At 34.0% G+C, this 21,132-nt stretch overlaps 2 protein-coding genes across 6 annotated transcripts; both read right to left on the reverse strand.

The window, feature by feature from the left end:
• Positions 1-472: 472 nt before the first annotated feature.
• Positions 473-4,204, reverse strand: LOC113775033 (rust resistance kinase Lr10-like). 4 transcript variants are annotated; one of them, XM_027319750.1, is made up of 5 exons: positions 3,547-4,204; positions 3,312-3,516; positions 2,014-2,049; positions 1,872-1,901; positions 473-1,771 (listed from the first exon to the last, which is right to left on the reverse strand). In XM_027319750.1, exons 1-5 carry the CDS (start codon positions 4,126-4,128, stop codon positions 618-620), a joined length of 2,007 nt encoding a protein of 668 aa, XP_027175551.1. In that variant the 5' UTR covers positions 4,129-4,204; the 3' UTR covers positions 473-617. The 4 variants fall into 4 exon arrangements, with proteins under 4 accessions (XP_027175551.1, XP_027175549.1, XP_027175550.1 ...); XM_027319748.1 differs by having other exon boundaries at positions 3,312-4,203; XM_027319749.1 differs by lacking the exon at positions 1,872-1,901 and having other exon boundaries at positions 3,312-4,203.
• A 4,988-nt stretch (positions 4,205-9,192) lies between these two features.
• On the reverse strand, positions 9,193-12,658 carry LOC113773108 (rust resistance kinase Lr10-like). Of its 2 annotated transcripts, none has more exons than XM_027317648.1 (4): positions 11,804-12,658; positions 10,680-10,724; positions 10,547-10,579; positions 9,193-10,436 (listed from the first exon to the last, which is right to left on the reverse strand). In XM_027317648.1, exons 1-4 carry the CDS (start codon positions 12,606-12,608, stop codon positions 9,283-9,285), a joined length of 2,037 nt encoding a protein of 678 aa, XP_027173449.1. In that variant the 5' UTR covers positions 12,609-12,658; the 3' UTR covers positions 9,193-9,282. The 2 variants fall into 2 exon arrangements, with proteins under 2 accessions (XP_027173449.1, XP_027173450.1); XM_027317649.1 differs by having other exon boundaries at positions 10,547-10,576; positions 11,804-12,657.
• Between the last annotated feature and the right edge of the window lie 8,474 nt (positions 12,659-21,132).

Consider the following 21,132-nt stretch of genomic DNA (forward strand, 5'->3'; position numbering starts at 1 on the left):
GATATCACATAGTAAATATCAAATTTCATTGATATATCATGATCAAGTTTTAATTAAACTCTTTTTTTTTTTTTTGAGATTTGGGCTCTAATGATAGAAACTGGTTAACCAATGCATTAAAAACTAAATGCTGACCGCTCAGGTCCAACAAGGAAAGAAAAAAAACACAGATCCATCCACTTGGATGTGGCCTTTCATAATCCAGCGTGCTGATGAAAAGGAAAGACACATTTGGAAGGAAAAATTCAAGGACAAAGAAAAAAGGCTACGAGGCTATGTTAAACTAACGATTTGACAAGTAACAGCAACACTACTGGAAAAGATCAATCTTATGAATTTGCAGGAAATATTTAGATATATTGCTTCATGTTTTAGATAACATAATACTTTAAGAAAAAAAAATATGTACCGGAGCACAATTGTAGAAATTGTTAAGGTAAACACAAAGATTGATGCTGGCATTTCTACTATATATGAAGCATATATCAAGGTGCTACCCTTCAGTTTTATTGATACCAAACTGACATTTCAGTTTGCCATGTTATCTGGTAGTAGGTGGCATATTTAAGAGTTTGAAAGACAAATCTACCAGACAAAGCTTTCACTGAAAGTACTACTTAGTCATCCATCTGCTCTATTTCTAAAGCAACAGAGCTACATAGGGGCACCATTGACTCGTCAGAAGAACTACTATCGCTGCTTCTTTGCATGGATATGGGTGAATCTGGAGGGTAAAACGACGGTTTAGGAGGCAACTTTAGACCACTAGCACCACCTTCAAGCATATCTAAGACTTCTCTCATTGAAGGACGATCTTCAGGTGTCATTTGTATGCACCACAAGGCAATCAAAATCAATTTTCTTGTAATTGTCTTTTCTTCTTCAGTTGCATGATCTCCAATTTCCATTTCTTCCACCTGATCGAATTTGTCATATATCCATGAAGGGAAGTATATTTGACTTGAATGCTCAGCATGCGCATCCACATTTCTCCTCCTTCCAGCCATCTCCATAAGTAACATTCCATAGCTGTAAACGTCTGTCTTATGTGAGACTCTTCCAATCTTTTTATAGAACAACTCCGGGGCCATGTAACCTAAAGTTCCTCTCGCAGCAGTAAGAGTTGCAATACTCTTTTGCATCGGGTAGAGTTTTGCAAGTCCAAAGTCTGAAACTTTTGGAACAAAGTTCTCATCGAGTAAGATGTTATGTGGTTTAATATCAAAATGCAGAATTTGCATATCACACCCCTGATGCAAGTATTCAATGCCACGAGCAACCCCCTTTGCAATCTCGCAAACTTGCTTCCAACTCAATGGAGAACCATTTTGACAGTTTGAGAATATTAACTTATCCAGAGAGCCATTTGGCATGTAATCATATACTAGAGCATGTTTTGAGGCAGTAACACAAAATCCCACTAACCGAACCACGTTCACATGGTGTATTCTTCCAATAGTTGCAACTTCATTGATGAACTCTTGTCCATTAGCTTTTGATTTGTTCAGCATCTTGACAGCAACTCCACCTCCACTGCGCAATTTGCCTTTGTAAACCAAACCATAGCCTCCTTCACCTAGTTTCTCCTTAAAATTTTTTGTCATTGTCCTTATTTGTTTGTATGAGTACCTAATGGGCATGACGCTGTTGTTTGCTTGTAGGAAATCTTCGATTGTATCATACCTCGATAAATGCCTCCGACGACACCGATAAAGGAGGAAAGCAAACAAGAGGATAATGCCAATGACTTTTATTGCTGCATTTAGGTAAACTGAAATAGAAAAACAAAACAATAAGTTTTAGCAATGATTGACTGACTTCTAGTATTTTCCAAATGGACTGAGTTGTTAACTACAAATCAGATGCCTTACCTAAAGCTGCGACACCAATAGACCGGTAAGCTGCTCATACAAGAAAACTCATAGGATTATGATGGAAATACTGAAATATGAAGAGTCTGACTGATTAAAGAATGATATTTTTTGTGCATATCAAAGAAACAAGTTTACTCACATCGAATTGCGTCGCTGATTCGCCCTTGTGGGAGCCCTATATCGCCCAAGGACAAAAATCAAAGTCAATGTCCAATTGGATGCTCAAATGTTTATAAGTTTCAAACTGCAGAATAAATTCAAAGTATGTATGTTTTGCATGGTTCAAAGTGAAAATTCAATAATTCATGTGTTTGTTGGGATCATACAACAAATAAGCTTTCTAAAAAAAAAACCCAGCCTCCCGTCTAAAATCTATGTTCTCTAATTTAACTGAGCACGCATATCTAAAAGACTAAAATTGAAAAATATATGAGAATGTAGTCAGCAATGTTCCTGTATTTTTGTTTGCTTACAAAGATTTCCAACAGCTGGTAAAGACAAAAGATCAGTAGGTAGTAAACAGCTGTGTTTCTGGTATTCTAATTGTATGAAATCGAGAGTTAAATTCATTAATTCTTTTAATCTTAAAAAAAGGCCAAGCGGCAAGCCAAGTCGAAATTTTTCCTAGAAAATTCCAGGGCCAACTCTATAGACCAAAAAAAAAAAAAAAAGTGACGTCATCAGTTTCTAAATTAGAAGATGACCTAGGGAAAATTGGGGCAGGTGTAGTTGTATACTATTATTGTATTTTATTTTTTTTTGCATATTTTGGTGTACATTTATATTTTCTTATTATATACATTAATTTTGCATTTAATTATTTGCTATGGCTTGTGGACACCAAATATTGTAAAAAGTATAACAATTTATCTCTATATGTACTAATCGCTATAAAAAATTATCGTTTCGAAAAAAAAAAAGGTACTAATCACTATAAAGAGTGCAATAACGAGACACAATCATACCAAACAAAAACCACATTTGCAGACACAATCATTCCACTCCTCCATCTTTCTTTTTCTCTTTTGGGGAAAATGAGTTCGAGCAAAGACTGAGATAGGTTAAATCACACTTTCACATTACTCTAGGTCCACCTCCAATGCATTAATGAGTTATCCTTTGAAAATTAAAAATTATATTTTGCAGCACTCTCTTAATCAGTTATCCATACCTCCAATGATTTTGAAATAAACAGTTGTACTCATTAACAATATTTTGGTTGTTCTATTAAGAAAAATAAAAAAGTTGAACAGCAGTAACACCAAAATTAGCCTCCAAACATACCACTGCATATCATAAAATCTTTCAAGATACAATAACGTATCCCTAATTTCCCAAAAAACATAGTTTCAAGCAGTAGTATTGAATACTTTTTAAAGATCATCATAAGCTATCATCAATCACCATATTAATAAATCATCAAATCAGTGTACTTACAAGGAAAATGTCTCCTGCTCCGCCACTCTCTTAACCACCGGAGGTCAAGGCCATTGGACAGAAGATTGTGGATGTCTTGAAACGAAATATCTCCTGCTGTTACATTAGGGAGACACCGCAGGTCTACCGGAGCTGTCTTATAGACAGTGCACGACTCTTCAATATCAGATGCCACCACATTTTTGCCCACCACAACATAGCTGTAATAATTGGACGAAGCTTTCATTTTTGAAAAATGATTTGCAGTGATATTACAGGAAGCAGTGTCTACATAAAGAGGAGGATATTTCGATTTCACCGGATTTTTACAGCTCACAAAGACCAACGAACCAGCATCGGGATCAATTTCCATTATGGTAGAAGCCCCAACTTGATTTTGGTAGTAGTCGTCGTTTGGCTTGAATGAGTAAACTGGAAGAGTAGAACAGTTGCTCTTTTGCACCCCAGGATCAAAGAGACGAAGTGTTTGTTTCTCATAATCAATACTGTTTAGCTCCACAGAAAAGTTATACTGTTGTTTCTCCAGATGGTTACCACCAATTACGGGTAGAACAGTGCGATTATTTTCACAAGAGAATTCAATAGGGCATAGATTTGGATGATCACCTCTAAACTGAAATGGGCACTGTAAATTGATGTCATTACCCACGCAAGTGGATGGGCTATGGTCGCAGCTTGTGTGTTTTGAATTGAAGGTACGATAAACATATCTGTGACCATCCCTCATAACCATATAATCATAATCATATGGGATCTGCAAAAGGAAGGCAATCAGGATTAGAGACAACAAAACTACCAAACACTGAAATTGGAGCATGCTTGTTAAACATTGACTGAATGAATTACACCCAAAAAAAAAAGGATGAAGAAGCCAGATATATATATAGGAAACAGAGAAGGGGCTCTTTAGTTGGTAAAGAGAACAGGACCTAAGGTCTCCAATATGTATGTATGTAAGCCAAAATTAATTTATGAATTATCTCTTTCAGATAGCCTTATTACTAAAGAGTTACGTGAGGTAGGAAGACCGTAAGAGCCCTCCTCTGATCATTAAGCCAACCCTGATAGTTGAAATTGATCGTCAATTACAACAAAATCACACATCGTGGGAAAAACATTCTAGTAGACTAAATTTAGATTCTTGCACATGCCAATTAAGGGTTATTCTCGATTGATTATTTTTCTTGATTATAAATTCTAAAATTTGGATTATTAACTTTTTGATATTCTTGCTTCTACATCTAAACTTTAGATTTTTTTGATAGTAAAAAAAATTAAAATTATGAATCTACTGCAGAGTAGATTTACCTGATTCTCATTATCCTCACCAATCACTTTAATCAAATTTGGCAAAATTTCACAGCAAATGAGAGCTAGCCTAATTTCAAATTAGCTGGTTTTTATATCTCAATTTCTAGTTTTAGTGTAAAGTTGTACTTTCTTGCATTAGTTTTGGGAGTTGGGATGTTTTGTTTAATAAACCAGCAGAATTCCATAAACCATTCTTTTTTTGGCATTGGGCTCCGATGGGGGAAGCTGCTAACCGAATGCATTAGAAGTTAAATGATGAACTATTCTCACAGTACAAGTACAATTTGTCCCACATTGGAAAATAAAAAAGAATTCCAACCATTTTATAATGCTTAACTTCTAAATTAAGAACCCTAAACAATTATCAACGAATACGTATGATGGGTTTCTAAACCCGGGTTTTCTCATTCCGTATCACAAAAGATGTCAAAGTTCGACTGCATTGTCTGATAGGTGTTGATAGAAGTGTGGATGTTGAGCAAGTTCTCATTGTCATCTACAAACATCACATAGTAAATATGTCAAATTAGCATTTTGATACGGGCATTAATTATTCAAGTTGTTTTTTCTTCTATCAATTTAGGGGTCCAACTATAGGGGCCAGAAACATGCAGCTAGGGCCTACTTAGCAATTCTGCTCCACAAAAACATAGTACTAGCAAAAGACAACTCAATATCTTATCTTGTTTTTATTCCTACTTCCTACAATTCCATTCTTCTCTTTTCTTCGTTCTTTTTCCACACGGAGATGGCCAACCAAGTTGAATGTAGACATGGAATCTTTTTTGATTTATTGATGGAAGGAAATTCTTATTAGACAATTTCAGTCAGCTTTTGTCGTATTTTCATTTCTAGGCAATTTCATACTGGGCTCCATATCCATTGATATTTACGACGAAGATGCATTTATTTTATTGTACAGGAAAATTCTATTGAGTGATGGAAAATGTAGCTGGGTTAATTCACTAAAATGTACTTGTAGCTAATACTCTAACCATTCTTTACCAGTAAAACCAACAGGTGGAATGATCAGATGGCTTTAGAAGAAGACTTTAGATATATTAAACAAGTGCTAATATAGTAAGTATTGGTGTACAACATTACAAGTTACAGATAACTTATTAGCAATTATCACTTTGGAACTCGTTGTGGCTTCTAATTTTCAACAGAAAAAAAAAATCAACTGCATAATTATGAAGAGCTTGACATGATAAAATTAACTAATTGATTTAAAATGTATTTTAGTTCCGCACTAGTTGTTGGCTACAGATTTGCACAGTTGTTCTGTTGACTCTTCAGAGCATTTTGAAAGTTTCTGTCATTTGGACGCACCATATTGCTTTCAAAACTAATTTCCATTTTCTTCTTCAGTCATACGATCTCCAATTTCCCTGTCCTCCTCGTGGTTGAACTTTCCTCTGTGTTGTTGATAACATTTATGATTGATAATTATCACAGGAAGATTTTAAGTGAAGGAGATGGTTTCCCTCATAAAGTGATCCTTTTATGATTATTATTGTCTGGGTCCATGATTGATGATTAGTTGACTTGGAAAAAAAAAAATTTTTTGAGAGTTGACCTGGAAATCCATTTTTAATCAACTTTTAGAATACCAACGAGCATACTTTTCCTGTTGGGCTCCATTGATGGTAGTTTTGATGGGTAAATGCATTTAAAAATGAAGTCCTTGTAGTCTATAGTCTTTTTGTTGTTATTGCTGTGTAAGAAAATTAAAATGACAATTGCACCGTAAAATGAATTGGGGATGTCAACTTGAAAATGCTTTTAAAGAGAATTCTTACGGTACAAATTATCATAAAAAGGAGGTCAAGTGAAAGCTTTTGGACGTATTGGCTTATTGCTCATATTTAGAAAATATTAGAAATAGTTTTACAGAATAAATCACAATTTCCATTCTTTGTTTAGCAGGAGAATAAACTTTTCTCATCAGCATTTCACAAGCAACTCCTAGCTTAGATTGTGGCAGCATCATATGATGCTAGAAAAGTTTTCTTATTGAAGCACTAATTGGATAAATAGCTCTTGGTGAATTGCTACAAGAAGTGAAGATATTGGACTAGAACTTCTAATGATTCACCGTAAATATTAATAATAACGGTAACAACAATAATAATAAAAGTAATACACTGCAAAGTCAAGCACTAATATAACCCAAAAAAAAAAAAAAAAGAGATACATGGGTTTGCATGAACTCCATTCCAAAATTAGACTGCCAAGTCAAAAAGAAAAAAAAAAGGAAAAGAATATGATCACGGGTTCATTTTTTTGAAGTCCAGTGACGATCACCCGGTATGTAGCAAATGTTACCGACAAAATTATCCGGACAACAAAAAGTAAGTTAAGGCAAGGGAGACTTTTTGAGTACGACATTTTACAATTGGTCCCAAACTAAGGGGAGGGGGACGAGAATGAACCCAACTAACCTATTGAGAATTCGAGGGAGCTAAATTATCTTTGGAAATGTTTCAGGAAATCTTGAGACAGGAAATGCAGGCAAGGGAGACTAACACCACCAAAATCTGCACTTGTAACATATTAATGACCGCTGAGTAATTGATTAAGTGTGCAGATACTAAAATCCGCAGGTCTGTTTTTGATCGAAGTCTTGTGACTTTGTACTTGGAGCAGCATGTGGTCCTGAAGACACGAAGACTCGTGGGGTGGACTTCACCAATTGGCATGTTATAGTCAATTACATTTATTGAATCTCTGCTGTTGCAGGAGGAGCCACATACTTTAATTAGCTGCTCAAACATGGCCCAGATTGATATATTCAAAACATTTTTCGCGGGGAAAAAAAAGTTGTAATTTCTTGAAACCAACGGTGCAATTTCTTGAACCTATAAGGATAAAATTTTATGATATGACCATGACAGTGATGTTAATTTGGGCGTTGTTCTGGTAGTAAAATAAGTTGTTTCGAGTCTCATGGTTGTGTGCTTAGTTAATCAACATATATACTAATGTACAGCCATCATTTGATGATTAATTATAATTTTTTTCTTTAATCTGATACTTTAACCTCGGTATCCAAACATTGAGCAAGCAGGAAAACTTGCCACTGAACTCATTAATGAGTTCATTAAACATAAACAACAGACTTCTGAAACTAATTGATTCCGACAGGGGCAAAAAAAACATTTTTGCACAAGTTGAATTGCCTGTCTTGCGAATGGCCAATGTGCTAAGTTCAGGGCAAGTAGCATATTTACAGTGAATTTAGTCAATTTAGTCCATATTTATAATGGCTTCGTAGAGTCCTCAGATCAACTTAATTTACCGTTCGTGAATCATAAACACAAACTCCAAACTCTTACATGTACAAATTGGGTATAATTAATTTATCTGTGAGTTCTGCCAATTGGTGTCTTCCAAGATGGTACAATGTAATTCTGTATTAGTGTATTGTGTCCACTGTCCACTGTCTGTAAATGGTTTGAGAAATCAAGCATAATCTATTACTATAGTTCCATGGTCCCTAAAAGACAAATCCCTCCTTGGGCTATAGGTGGGTAGTTCAAACCTCACCTACACTAAAAAAAAAAAAAAAAAAAAAAAAAAAAAAAAAAAAATCCAAGAGAGGTGCCATAGCATTCTCTTGGTCTAGTCAGATCTACATACCTACTAACCCTTGACACACAAGCTTCTTTAGGCTCCCATTCCCTATAGATTAGAATAGAATAAATTATACAACTGTTATCATTGCGAAAAAAAAAAAAAAGAGTTTGCTATATTTATTCCACCCAAACTAGGGCTGTGCTTAATATAAGATCAAGCAGGGTTCAATTTTTGGGCCTAATATCGATGCTCAATTTCAAAGTGAGTTGATCTTAGGCAATCCAAGCCCAGCCATATCAACCTTGGCTTGTTAAGAAATCTAAAAGTTTTCAAAGTGAGCCAAGATTAGGCTATGAAAGGTTCAGCCATGTCCAGTCTCGGCCCACTTTGATATGTTCGACATTTTGTTGATGTATGCATTTCTTTAGCTAAATCATATAGTAATTTGTACATCTATGGGCTGTAAGGTAGCATATAAAGGACATATATCAATGTAAGATAGTCATATAAAATTCAACTTAATATAGCCGGATGAGTGAGTGTAAGTGAGAGATTTCGAATTCGATACATTCCACTTACACTTAAAAAAAAAAAATTTAATCAGGCCAATTGTAATAAAAAATTTTATTTAAAGCTTTTCATTTAATGATGTATTTTAATCTATTAGTAGATCAATTAGAGTAAATACTATATTTTCTTATTGCGTCATTGAAATTATGAGAGATTGCTTGTTAAATCCATAAAATTAATGAAATTTCAAATTTAAAGATTGCAAAGCATAAGTGAACTTGGGCTAGCTCAAATTCACCATGTTGATGAAAAGGACAGACACGTTTCGAAGGAAAAATCCAAGGACAAAGACAAACGGCTACAAGGCTATGTTAAACTAACAATTTAACTAGTAATAGCAACACCACTGCAAAAGATCGATCTCATGAATTTGCCAGAAATACTTAGATATACTGCTCGCTGTGTTAGATAATGGTTTAAGAAAAAAAATATGTACTGGAGCTCAATTTTAGAAATTATTAAGTTAAACTGAAGGACAAATCCACCACACAGCTTTCACTGAAAGTACTACTTAGTCATCCATCTTCTCTATTTCTAAAGCAACAGAGCTACAAAGTGGTGCCATTGACTCGTCAGAAGAACTACTATCGCTGCTTCTTTGCATGGATATGGGTGAATCTGGAGGGTAAAACGACGGTTTAGGAGGCAACTTTAGACCACTAGCATCACCTTCAAGCATTTCTAAGACTTCTCTCATTGAAGGACGATCCTCAGGTGTCATCTGTATGCACCACAAGGCAATCAAAATTAATTTTTGTGTAATTGTCTTTTTTTCTTCAGTTGCATGATCTCCGATTTCCATTTCCTCCACCTGATCGAATTTGTCATATATCCATGATGGGAAGTATATTTGACTTGAATGCTCAGCCTGTGCATCCACATTTCTCCTCCTCCCAGCCATCTCCATTAGTAACATTCCATAGCTGTAAACGTCTGCCTTGTGTGAGACTCTTCCAATCCTTTTGTAGAACAACTCCGGGGCCATGTAACCTAGTGTTCCTCTCACAGCAGTAAGAGTTGCAATACTCTTTTGCATTGGGTAAAGTTTTGCAAGTCCAAAGTCTGAAACTTTTGGAACAAAGTTCTCATCAAGTAAGACGTTAAGCGGTTTAATATCAAAATGCAGAATTTGCATATCACACCCCTGATGCAAGTATTCAATGCCACGAGCAACCCCCTTTGCAATCTCACAAACTTGTTTCCAACTCAATGGAGAACTATTTTGACAGTCTGAGAAAATTAACTTATCCAGAGAGCCATTTGGCATGTAATCATACACTAGAGAATGTTTTGAGGCAGTAACACAAAATCCCACTAACCGAACCACGTTCACATGGTGTATTCTTCCAATAGTTGCAACTTCATTGATGAACTCTTGACCATTAGCTTTTGACTTGTTCAACATTTTGACAGCAACAGCATCTCCACTGCGCAATTTGCCTTTGTAAACCATGCCGTAGCCTCCTTCGCCTAGTTTTTCTTTAAAATTTTTCGTCATTGTCCTGATTTCTCTATACGAGTACCTAATGGGCATGAGTCTGCTGTTTGTCTGTAGGAAATCTTCTATTATATCATACCTTGATAAATGCCTCCGATGCCACCTATAAAGCAGGAACGCAGACAAGATGGCAATGCCAAGGACACTTTTTGCCGTAATGAGTAGAACTGAAATCGAAGAAGAGAACAAGAAGACTTAGCTATGATTGACTTCTAGTATATATATATATATATATGCCCAATGGATAGAGTTATCGACTATAAATCAGATGCCTTACCGAAAAATTTGACAGCAGAACCCACGCCAGCTGCTTATGAAAGAAAAAAGGTTATAATGGAAATACGGAATTAGAAAGAATCCGACTGATTAAGAATGGTTTTTTTGCACACGAAAGAAACAAGTTTACTCACTTCCGAATGTGTCAACGCGGTCGAGGATTGCTTCTGCTAGGGGACCTACATCGCCCAAGGAGAAAAGTCAAAGTCAATGTCCAATTGGATACTTGAAAATGAACTTTTATTAATTACTATTAATTCACCCTCATGTGTGTACCAGTTTCAAATCACTACGAGAATAAATTCAAATGAGAATTCAATAATTCATGTGTTCGTTAGGATCATAAAACAAATAACATTTCTAAAATCCAAGTATTCTAATTTGACTTGATTTCATATTTAAAAAATCAAATGAAAAACTATGTGAGAATATACACAGCGATAAAGACAACTAGTAAAGACGAAATATCAAGGTTTCTGGTACTCTCATTCCCCAAAAAAGAAAAATAAAAAAATTCACGTAATTAGTTTCCAAATTAAACAAATGATTTAGGGGAATCGGAGCGGGTACGGTTATGTACCGTTATTGTATTTCTTGCATATTTTGATTGTAAACACCAAATGTCATAAGATTTATGACAGCTTATCTAAACGCAATAACTGAACGCAATCATACCAAAAAAAAAAAAAAAAACCTGTCTTTAGTTAATGTCATGTGCAAACTAATCAAAGTAGTGATATTTGGTAATGCAATTCGTTACATGAATGATACATTGAATTTTGGCTCAGTCAAATTCAAGAAATTTACTTGAAGCTGGAAAACGAAAGGGACTTTTCCCAGAATTGACTCAGTCAAATTTCATATTCTACTCTCCTTTCTTTTTTTTTTCTCGAGAAAAATGAGTTACTAGCAAAAACTGGGGCAAGAATTTCGCAATTAAAAGGAGAATTTGGGATAATCTAAATCCACATTTTGAAAGTCTAGACCCATACCTCCAATGCATGAATCAATTCTACTTTAAACATTTACACTTATATGACTGTTAACAATATTTTCCCAAAAATGAATAGCAGTACTATCATATTTAGCCCCAAATGTGCCACTTCATACCTTAACTTAAAATCTTCCAATATACGGTAATTTGCCATTACTTTCCCAAAAAGAAAGTTTCAAGCAGTAGTACTGAATACTTTTTAAAAGATCATAATAATCAATCATCAATCACGATGTTAATAAATCTTCAAATCAGTGTACTTACAAAAAAACGATTTCTTCCTGAGCTCCAAGGCTTCTCCCCAACTGATCTCATAGCCATTGGACAGAAGATTGTGGATGTCTTGAAACGAAACATCTCCTGCTGTTACATTAGGTAGACACCGCAGGTCTACAGGAGCTGTCTTATAGACAGTGCACGACTCTTCAATGTCAGATGCCACCATATTTTTGCCCACCACAACATAGCTGTAATTATTGGACGGAGCTTTCATTTTTGAAAAATGATTTGCACTGATATTACAGGAAGCAGTGTCTACGTAAAGAGGAGGATATTTCGATTTCACCGGATTTTTACAGCTCACAAAGACCAACGAACCGGTATGATGAGGATCAATCTCCATCTCATAACCCGCACCAGGTTGATAGTAGTCGTCGTCTGGACTTAATGGGTTGACTGGCAGAGTAGAACAGTTGTTCTTTTGCACCCCAGGATCAAATATACGAAGTGTCTGTTTCTCATAATCAATACTGTTTAGCTCCACAGATAAGTTATAACGAACATTCAAGGATAGAACAGTGCGATTATTTTCACAAGAGAATTCAACAACACGACGTTCAGGGCACAAATCCGGATCATCACCACTAAACTGAAACGGGCACTTTAAATTGATGTCGGTGCCCCGGCAAGTGGATGGGCTATGGTCACAGCTGGTGTCTGTCGAATTGAATAAATAAGGAACATCTACTTGACAATGGTCATATATAAAATAATAAAATGAGAACCCGGACACCAAGAAGTAAATCAAGAATAGGGACAACAAAACTACCAAAATCTGAAGTTGGAGCATACTTGTTAAACATTGGCTGACTGAATTTTTTTTTTTAAAAAAAATAATAAGAAGAAGAAGAAGAAGCCGGATATATGTAGCAAACGGAGAAGGGGCTCGGATATATGTAGGAAACGGAGAAGGGGCTCTTTAGGTTGGTAAAGACTAAAGAGAGTAGGATCTAGGGTCTCCAATCCAATAGGAATGTAAGCCAAAATTACTTTATTAATTTTCTCCTTTGGATACAGCCATTATTACTACAGAGTTATATTGCTATGGCTTAACTCCTACTCATTTTGGGTTCGGCGTGACTTTAAACAAAAAAAAAAAAGGTAAAATCAATTTTCTTCTTTATAAGATAATATATAATTCCAATGCAATAAATAAGCATTATAGCTAATATACACTTGGCGAGATAAACACTAAAGTGAAGGCATTTGAAGACAATCAAGGGTTTGTTCTTGAGGGGGGAGGGATGGGTTGGGTAATACGAGAGGAGAGAGTGTAAGCAAGAGATCTAGAATTCGAGACCTCTCACTCATAGTTTAAAAAAAAGTTTGTTCTTTAATCAATTATTTCAATGGATTGTAATTCCTAATTTTTGTATAATATTCAATATTTTTGATATTTTGATTTCCTTGTGCATCTAGATTTTAAATTTTTTTTAGTAGTCAAAAAATGCAAAATATATAATCTACCAAAGAGTAGTTTTAACTAATTATGATTATTCCATATAAGCACTTTCTATATTCAGATTTTGCAAAATTTTATAACAAATGAGAATAAGTTCTAAGTTATTTTTTTTCTAGTAGAGAAAGAGTGTGATTTAAGGAGCGGAGAGAGGTAGAAGGATTTAAACTCAAAATCTCTAGTTAACTGATATTAATATCTCAAGATCACTCTACTCTATAAGTTTAATAAGGTTGAGAAGTTTTGTTTAATAATCCCATAAAGCATAATTTTGGAGCATTTGGGTCCAATGGAGGAAACTGCCAACCCATGCTAATTAGTTTGTTTGGAATATCAAGATCAGATTTACAGAAGGCGTCATTTTCTTCTTTAATTTTGGGGCCTCTAAATTGGAGCGGTCTGTGGAGATAGTTTCATTTTTCAATAATAGACTAGTAAAAAAATTCCACATACATCATTTTTTGAGTATCGGGGAAATTAATAGCTGAATGACTTAAATTTAAATCTCAACTTGAATATTGAGAGAATCAAATGTTGACTCGAATACTAAGTCCTTGTTCTTTATCATTTTGCGGTCTACTCTTTATCTTTATGTTGATATTGTTCTGTAGAGATTTTTTTCGTGGATAAAACAAGAACCTTAATAATGAGAAGGTTGGATATCATTTAGCATGATTTGCTTGACAAAACTTAAAGGAAAATTTCACAGAATTTTAGAAAAAATTTGACAGTTTTTGTACAAATGAATTAAACAATGCGCAATTGTCTCTTTGAAACCCCAAGTGCATTGAAAATATGCTGATCTAATAAAGCCAAATGAATATCCTTAATTATCATGTCTAAACTAGATAGAAGGTTCATTCTTCTTTGTCAGCTGCAATTGATAGTAACACGAAAATCAAGTCTAATAAATGAAAAAAAAAAAAAAACTCTAGACCTAGATGTGGTCTTTCACTATTCACATTAACCATCCATTCTAGAATTTTTTTTCCCTCATTCCTTGAGGGAGTCCAATCTAAGCTTTTGTTTTTTCTTTTTCGTTTTTAGACTTCAGTACCTACCAAAGTCGTTTTTGACGAATTTTTTCTTATTTTTTATAGGGATGAAATGGTTTTTTAGTTTTTCTTGAGCAATTAATTCTTTTTTAATTCTGTATTATTTATCCGTCTACTACTTTTGTTATTATTATTATTATTATTAGTCTGTGAGTATGTGTCTACTCCTTTTCACTTTAGAAATGAAGTCCTTGTTCTAAATATATATGTTTTCCTAGGAACTGTCTGCTACATAAAAGCTCTTTTTCCTTTTGCCTCGTTCCCTCCTAAATTTCTAAGATTAAAAGATTAAGACACTTTAAAATTCATAAAATTATTTCACTTGGATGGATACACCCTGGGCTTTTGTTTAACATTTTGAAAATTACATTACCAGGGTAATTATGTTTTAGACTTGTAGTGATAACTTGATAACAATTTTTAATAAAAAGATGAAGTCATAAACATAATTCATTAATTTAATGACGATATAACTACAAAATCAATACCTTAAGAAGTTTAGTTTACCTTACTGGTTAGTGTTTTCCATACATAGAAAAATCGTACTTTAATGAGTTGTAAAGAGTTAGTGGTTTCCTTTGTATTGTTTATTGATTTCTTGCAATTCAAAATTATGTAAATATTATTATTGTCCCATGTTGGGGTTGAACCTGAAAAAAAAATAAAACAAAATCAATCTCGCTGAGTAAGATGAATCTCCAATAAAGACTAAGATAATTGTCTTGAATTAAGAACATCAAAATTTTTGAGGTAGGAGTAATAGCACATAACTTCCCCGAATCTACTTTTAGTCAATATTAGAGGAGGCATAACGACACAGTAGTAGCACATACTTTCTGTAATCTGCTGCTTAACAATCTCAAGTTTTTGAATCAATTTTAAGCCAAGATCAGAGTAAACACAACAATGTAACTATAAGGAAGACTGAACCAATCCTTATTCTTATTTTGAATGAACTAGAAGAACCTTAATATATTTGTGTCCGATTGAAAAGTTTTCTGGCGCCTTCACTACTAATCATTTGGGTGATGCATGAGGAGAGGAAAACAATGTGAACATTATTGTATAATTTTTTTTTTTTTGAAAAAAAAGTAATGACGATTGATGTATATGATAAAAGAAAGTATGAAATATTTGTGAAAAGTGCTAATTAGCTCAAATATCAAGATCAGCTTTTGGAGAAGTTTTTCTTGGGGAAATTTTGGAAGGGGAACGTGAAAATTTTAAATTCATGAGGAGGGAATAAGCTTCAGGAAATTTGTAAATGGGTTATTGATTACTATTCTTAGATTATGCAAAAAATTAGTGCTGCAGGAAAATCATGAATGTGTTGATAGAGCATTTTCCATATCGGATAGGTGTTGATAGAAGTATGGATGTTGAGCAAGCTTTCATTGTCATCTACAGATATCACATAGTAAATATGTCAAATTAGCGTTTTGATACAGGCATTAATTAGTCAAGTCGTTCTTACTTCTATCAGTTTTGGGGTCCAACTATAAGGGGCAGAAACATGCAGCTAGGACCTACTTAGCAATTCTGCTCCACAAAACAGTAGTATTCTAAGGGTGCATTTATTCTTCTCTTTTTTTTCTTTCTTTTTCCACACAGAGATGGCCAACCAAGTTGAATGTAGACATGGAATCTCTTGTGATTAATTGATGACCAGAAGGAAATTCTTATCAGACAAATTCAGTCAGATTTTGTTGTATTTGCATTTCCAAGCAATTTCATACTCGGCTCCATAACCATTGATATTTAGGACGAAGATGCATTTATTTTATTATACAGGAAAATTCTACTGAGTGATGGAAAACGTAGCTGGGATAATTCACTAAAATGTATTTGTAGCTAATACTCTAACCATTCTTTACCAGTAAAACCAACAAGCGAAATGATCAGATGACTTTAGAAGAAGACTTTGGATATATTAAACTAGTGCTAATATAGTGCGTATTGGTGTACAAAGTTAAAAGTTACAGATAACTTAAATTAGTTAGCAATTACAACTTGTAACTCGTTGTGGCTTCTAATTTTCAAAAAAAAAAAAAAAAATCAACTGCATAATTATGAAGAGCTTGACATGATAAAATTAACTAATTGTGTCATTGATTTAAAATGTATTTTAGTTCCACAGAGTTGCACAGTTGTTCTGTTGACTCTTCAGAGCATTTCGAAAATTTCTGTCATTGAAGGACGGTCATTTGGACGCACCACATTGCTTTCAAAACTAATTTCCTCGCAATTCCATTTTCTTCTTCAGTCATACAATCTCCAATTTCCTTGTCCTCTCTGTGCTGTTGATAACATTTATGATTCATAATTATCACAGGAAGATTTCCTTCATAAAGTGATCCTTTTATGATTATTATTGTCTGGGTCCATGATTGATGATGATTAGTTGACTTGGAAAATTTTTTGATACTTTAACCTCGGTATCGAAACATTAAGCAAGCAGGAAAACTTGCGACTGAACTCATTAATGAGTTCATTAAACATAAACAACAGACTTCTGAAACTAATTGATTCCGACAAGGGCAAATAAAACATTTTTGCATAAGTTGAATTGCCTGTCTTACGAATGGCCAATGTGCTAAGTTCAGGGCAAGTATACCTAGATTACAATTTACAATGAACCATACCAACAGATCCATATTTATAGTGGCTTCGTAGGGTCCTCAGATCAACTTAATTTGCCATTCGTGAATCATAAACACAAACTCCAAACTCTTACCTGTACAAATTGGGTATAATTTACCTGTGAGTTCTACCAACTTTCGTGGTGTCTTCCAAGATGGTACAATGTAATTCTGTATTGTGTCCATGTCCACTGTTTGTAAATGGTTTTGAGAAATCAAGCATGATCTGTTACTATAGTCCCATGGTCCCTAAAAGACAAGTCCCAGCTCTGGGGCCAAATCTTCTTAATTAGCCCTTGGATTTTTGCTTTGAAGAAGCTGGTTAATAAAAATTGACTGTCATCAACTTTTATAAATCAATTCCAATTACCAAGTCAAATCCTCCCCTAACCAGTCGTAGTTATAAATTTAAAATAAAAAAGGTCTAATCAACAGAAACTGTTGTGAATGTTTACTTCCAAATGCTAACTCGATAATAACTAGAAACTACTGTTGCACTAGTTACTTTGTGATGTATTATATTATTGTAGAGGAAATGAAGGAAGGGCAGAAAAAAAAAAAACTCGCCAAAACACAAGACTAGCTCTCTCTTTTTTTCTACTTACCCCACCATTACAAGTCATTCTCAAAGCAATTTCCTGACAGATTTATGCAAAACACAGTCAGGCGTAGACTTGACTCCAAACTATTTACCTATACAGAGAAAACTGCTCTTTCCATCAAACCAGAATTATAGTGATAGAATCGCTTTACTATATTGTTATTATCACTTTATCCCTTTAATTATAGTGATACAATCGCTTTACTCTCGAATACTATTTTCTAGACATTTTACCCCACCGTTAATCTAACCAATATGTTTAAAAAATTTTAAATGTATTTACCCCTCTTTTGTATATAATTAGAAATAAAAAAAAGTTGGAATAGTTATTCTTCCTTTTTTTTCACTCTAAGAGTTTCAAAAACACAAAAAAATTTCTTAAATTTCTTTTTTCACACTTATTCATACTAAAAAAGAAAAGGAAATAGGAGCGAAAGAGACAAAATATTAGATTTTGTAAAGAAAGAAAATAATGAAGAATATAATATTATCGTATTACTTCAACGTCATCGGGATTAGGAATGAGTGGTAAACCTAAAAGTAAAGTAATTTTAAAATAATAAAAACATTGAATTCTTTCTTATTTGTATTTAAAAAAAAAAGAATTGAGTTCTCTCTCTCTCTCTCTCTCTCTCTCTCTCTGCGCCCTATCTTTCTAATTTTTTTCAATATTAATAAAATTGCCAAGAAGAAAAAAATTAATGTTTTGAATTTTTTTTCTTGATACTAAAAAAGAAAAGAACCACTCTAAATTTTTTATTATTTTTATTAGACAAATAGGAGGCTTCATTCTTCTAAAGTTTTTTAACTTCCTAAAATGGTTTAATAGTGGTATAAATTGCTTGAAAATTAACTTTAGGGGGTAGATTAATAATGATGCTATAGTTTTATAAGGGTAAAATAATAACAATTTTAAGGGATAAACAAGGTTTTTCATTTGAATTAACCGACTCCGTTAAGTTTGATCATTAGTGTTGGGAGTAAAGTGACTAAAAAGTAATGTTAAGAGAAAAAGTCAAAGTAGCACCAAACGTTAAGAAAGTAAAGTAACAATAACTCTCAACTACTAGATTTATTAAGTAGTTATTCAAGTAGTTAGTCTAGACTGTAATAAGATTTTTCATAAGTAATAGAGTCTATTACTGCCTGCCGGCTGCCGCAGTTAAGGTTCTTTGCCTATTAAATTTGCAAAAAAAAAAGTCATCATGGAGAGAGATTTGCAATCAACAATAAATGACCGAGAGCTTTGAGCTGATATTGCGATGATATTACTTTTCACTTGCCATAGCACTAGAACTGTCAATAGCCGAATCAAATTGGCTTCGCTATATTTGTCCCACCCAAACTAGCGTTAAGCTTAATATGAGATCAAGCAAGGTTCAAATTTTGGGCCTATCACTGAAGCTCAATTTTTAAGTGAGTTGATCTTTGGCAATCCCAGCCCAGCCATATCAAGCTAGGCGGGTTAAGAAATCTAAAAGTTTTCAAAGTGAGCCAAGTGACGGGTATTTTACATACGTGCAAGCTAAAAAATACCGAATTACACCCGTTCACTGCAAGTATACAGATCAACTAGTAGTTTAGGGTATATATCGGGTCGATCCCACAAGGAAGAGTGAACAATTACCGGTATTACTAAAGCTTCTCTATTATTTAGACTATCAATGAATTATAGCAAATTTATCCTACTGAAATTATACAAAATAACAAATGAAAGCTCCTTAGGTTATGGTATCCCTAACTACTCATGCAAGTGTTATATTTGGATCATTGAATACTACATCTAGGCTAATTATGGTGTAATTTCCTTATGCATTTGAATCCTACTTTCGTAGTGAATCAATTATACTTATAACTAATCCATACCTATTCTCATGGTTATGAAATTAGCTACAAGTTCATTTCTTCAATGAAATTACATGAAATGAATCACTAAAACCACATAAGTGCACCTCTACTTTCGTGAGTGTACTCCCTATGTTTAGCACTTCTTGAACTAGTGTTAAATCTCAATTTTCATTGCAGAAACAACACCTTAGATAATCACAATTAATGGTACCAGATTAATCATGATTTAAAGAGCCAAAGTGCTAAATAACTTGCTCAAATCATAGCAATCAAATAACCAAATAATAACACTAACAATTATAGAAAGTTCAACCAAACCCAAGGTATAAACTTTAAAGACACATATTAAATATAAAATCCAGAACTTGTATATTAGCTAAACTTGGAATCAAATACAAAAGATAAAGAGTTGGAAAGGAATATAACCCATGTCACTTGAGCTCATCACCTTGCCTTCTTCATCCTCCATTTTCATCCTAATCTAGATAATAAACAAGAATGGAAAAGCTACACTACTCTATACTAAGCTAAACTAACACTAGGGAGATGAAAGAGCTACATTTCTGCAGCTTCAAGCTTTCTCCCGTAGCTCACTCTCTATTTTTCTGCTATGGACTCCAATCTCCTTCTTGCAATGAATTTGGCTCTTTTATGATGAAAGGTGGTCAAGAAATGAGGATTACATCTCCCTTTTACAGCTGGGAATGTTTCTCACATGTCTAGCATCCAATGTGAGTTGGTGGAGGTGAAATTGAGTTTTATGCATACAGAGCAGCCTTTTCTGACCACAATCCGGCCAGGAATCCGGCCACAAATCCGGCCAAATTCCGGCCGGATTGCTACAGTGACCATTTGGTCACTTCTGGTTCAATTTCCAGCTCTGCTCCGATTTTGCATCTGCTCATTGCCCTGTTCCAGTTTCGACCAGTAGAAATTTGCTATTGTAATTCGGCATTTTGACCTAGAAAACCTTTAAACTGGATTTAGATGTCTTCACCAAAGTTGTAGATATATCTCTTATCTTCAAATGGGTTCAAGAATCATCTCAATCCGATCATTGTAGCTCAAGTTATAGCCGAAATACAAAAATGTGTCAAAACTGTCAAAATACACAAAATCCAAGTAAAAAGTGATAAAAACCTCATTTAATTGAACAAAAGCATTTTATACCAATTATAGCCAAAATAAATCATTTTCTTCCAATAATATACCCAAAGTGACTAAAAATAATATAAAATATCATACAATTATTACGTAAATTAGTCACTTATCAAACTCCCCCACACTTAAATCATTGCTTGTCCTCAAGCAATCCACACATAATCAACTACAATGATTTAAGAGGTGAAACAATATATGCACTTTTGTCAAATTTAATTCCTCATGACCTGAAAAATAATCATTATTCAATTATTCAAATTACATTAAATACTCATAATATCAAGTAAAGGAAAGATAAGTATACCTTAATTCAACAAGTTAAACGTAATCTCTTACCCTAACCTAATTTCACAAATAAGCAAATCACATAGTCGATTTATAGCCTTCCTCCTCCTATAATCATCTTTTTCTCAAAATTTTACAACTAAGAGGGATTTATTCATACTGGTTTTACTTAAATAGTGAGAATGTCTTTTTACGCGAAAATCGACACTTTTAGGTGAAGATCCCCGGTTACTCAACATTTCACTTATTCAAGTTGCTATGCATAC

Source organism: Coffea eugenioides, chromosome 6 (genome assembly GCF_003713205.1).
Source record: "Coffea eugenioides isolate CCC68of chromosome 6, Ceug_1.0, whole genome shotgun sequence".
Classification (NCBI taxonomy): Eukaryota; Viridiplantae; Streptophyta; class Magnoliopsida; order Gentianales; family Rubiaceae; genus Coffea; species Coffea eugenioides.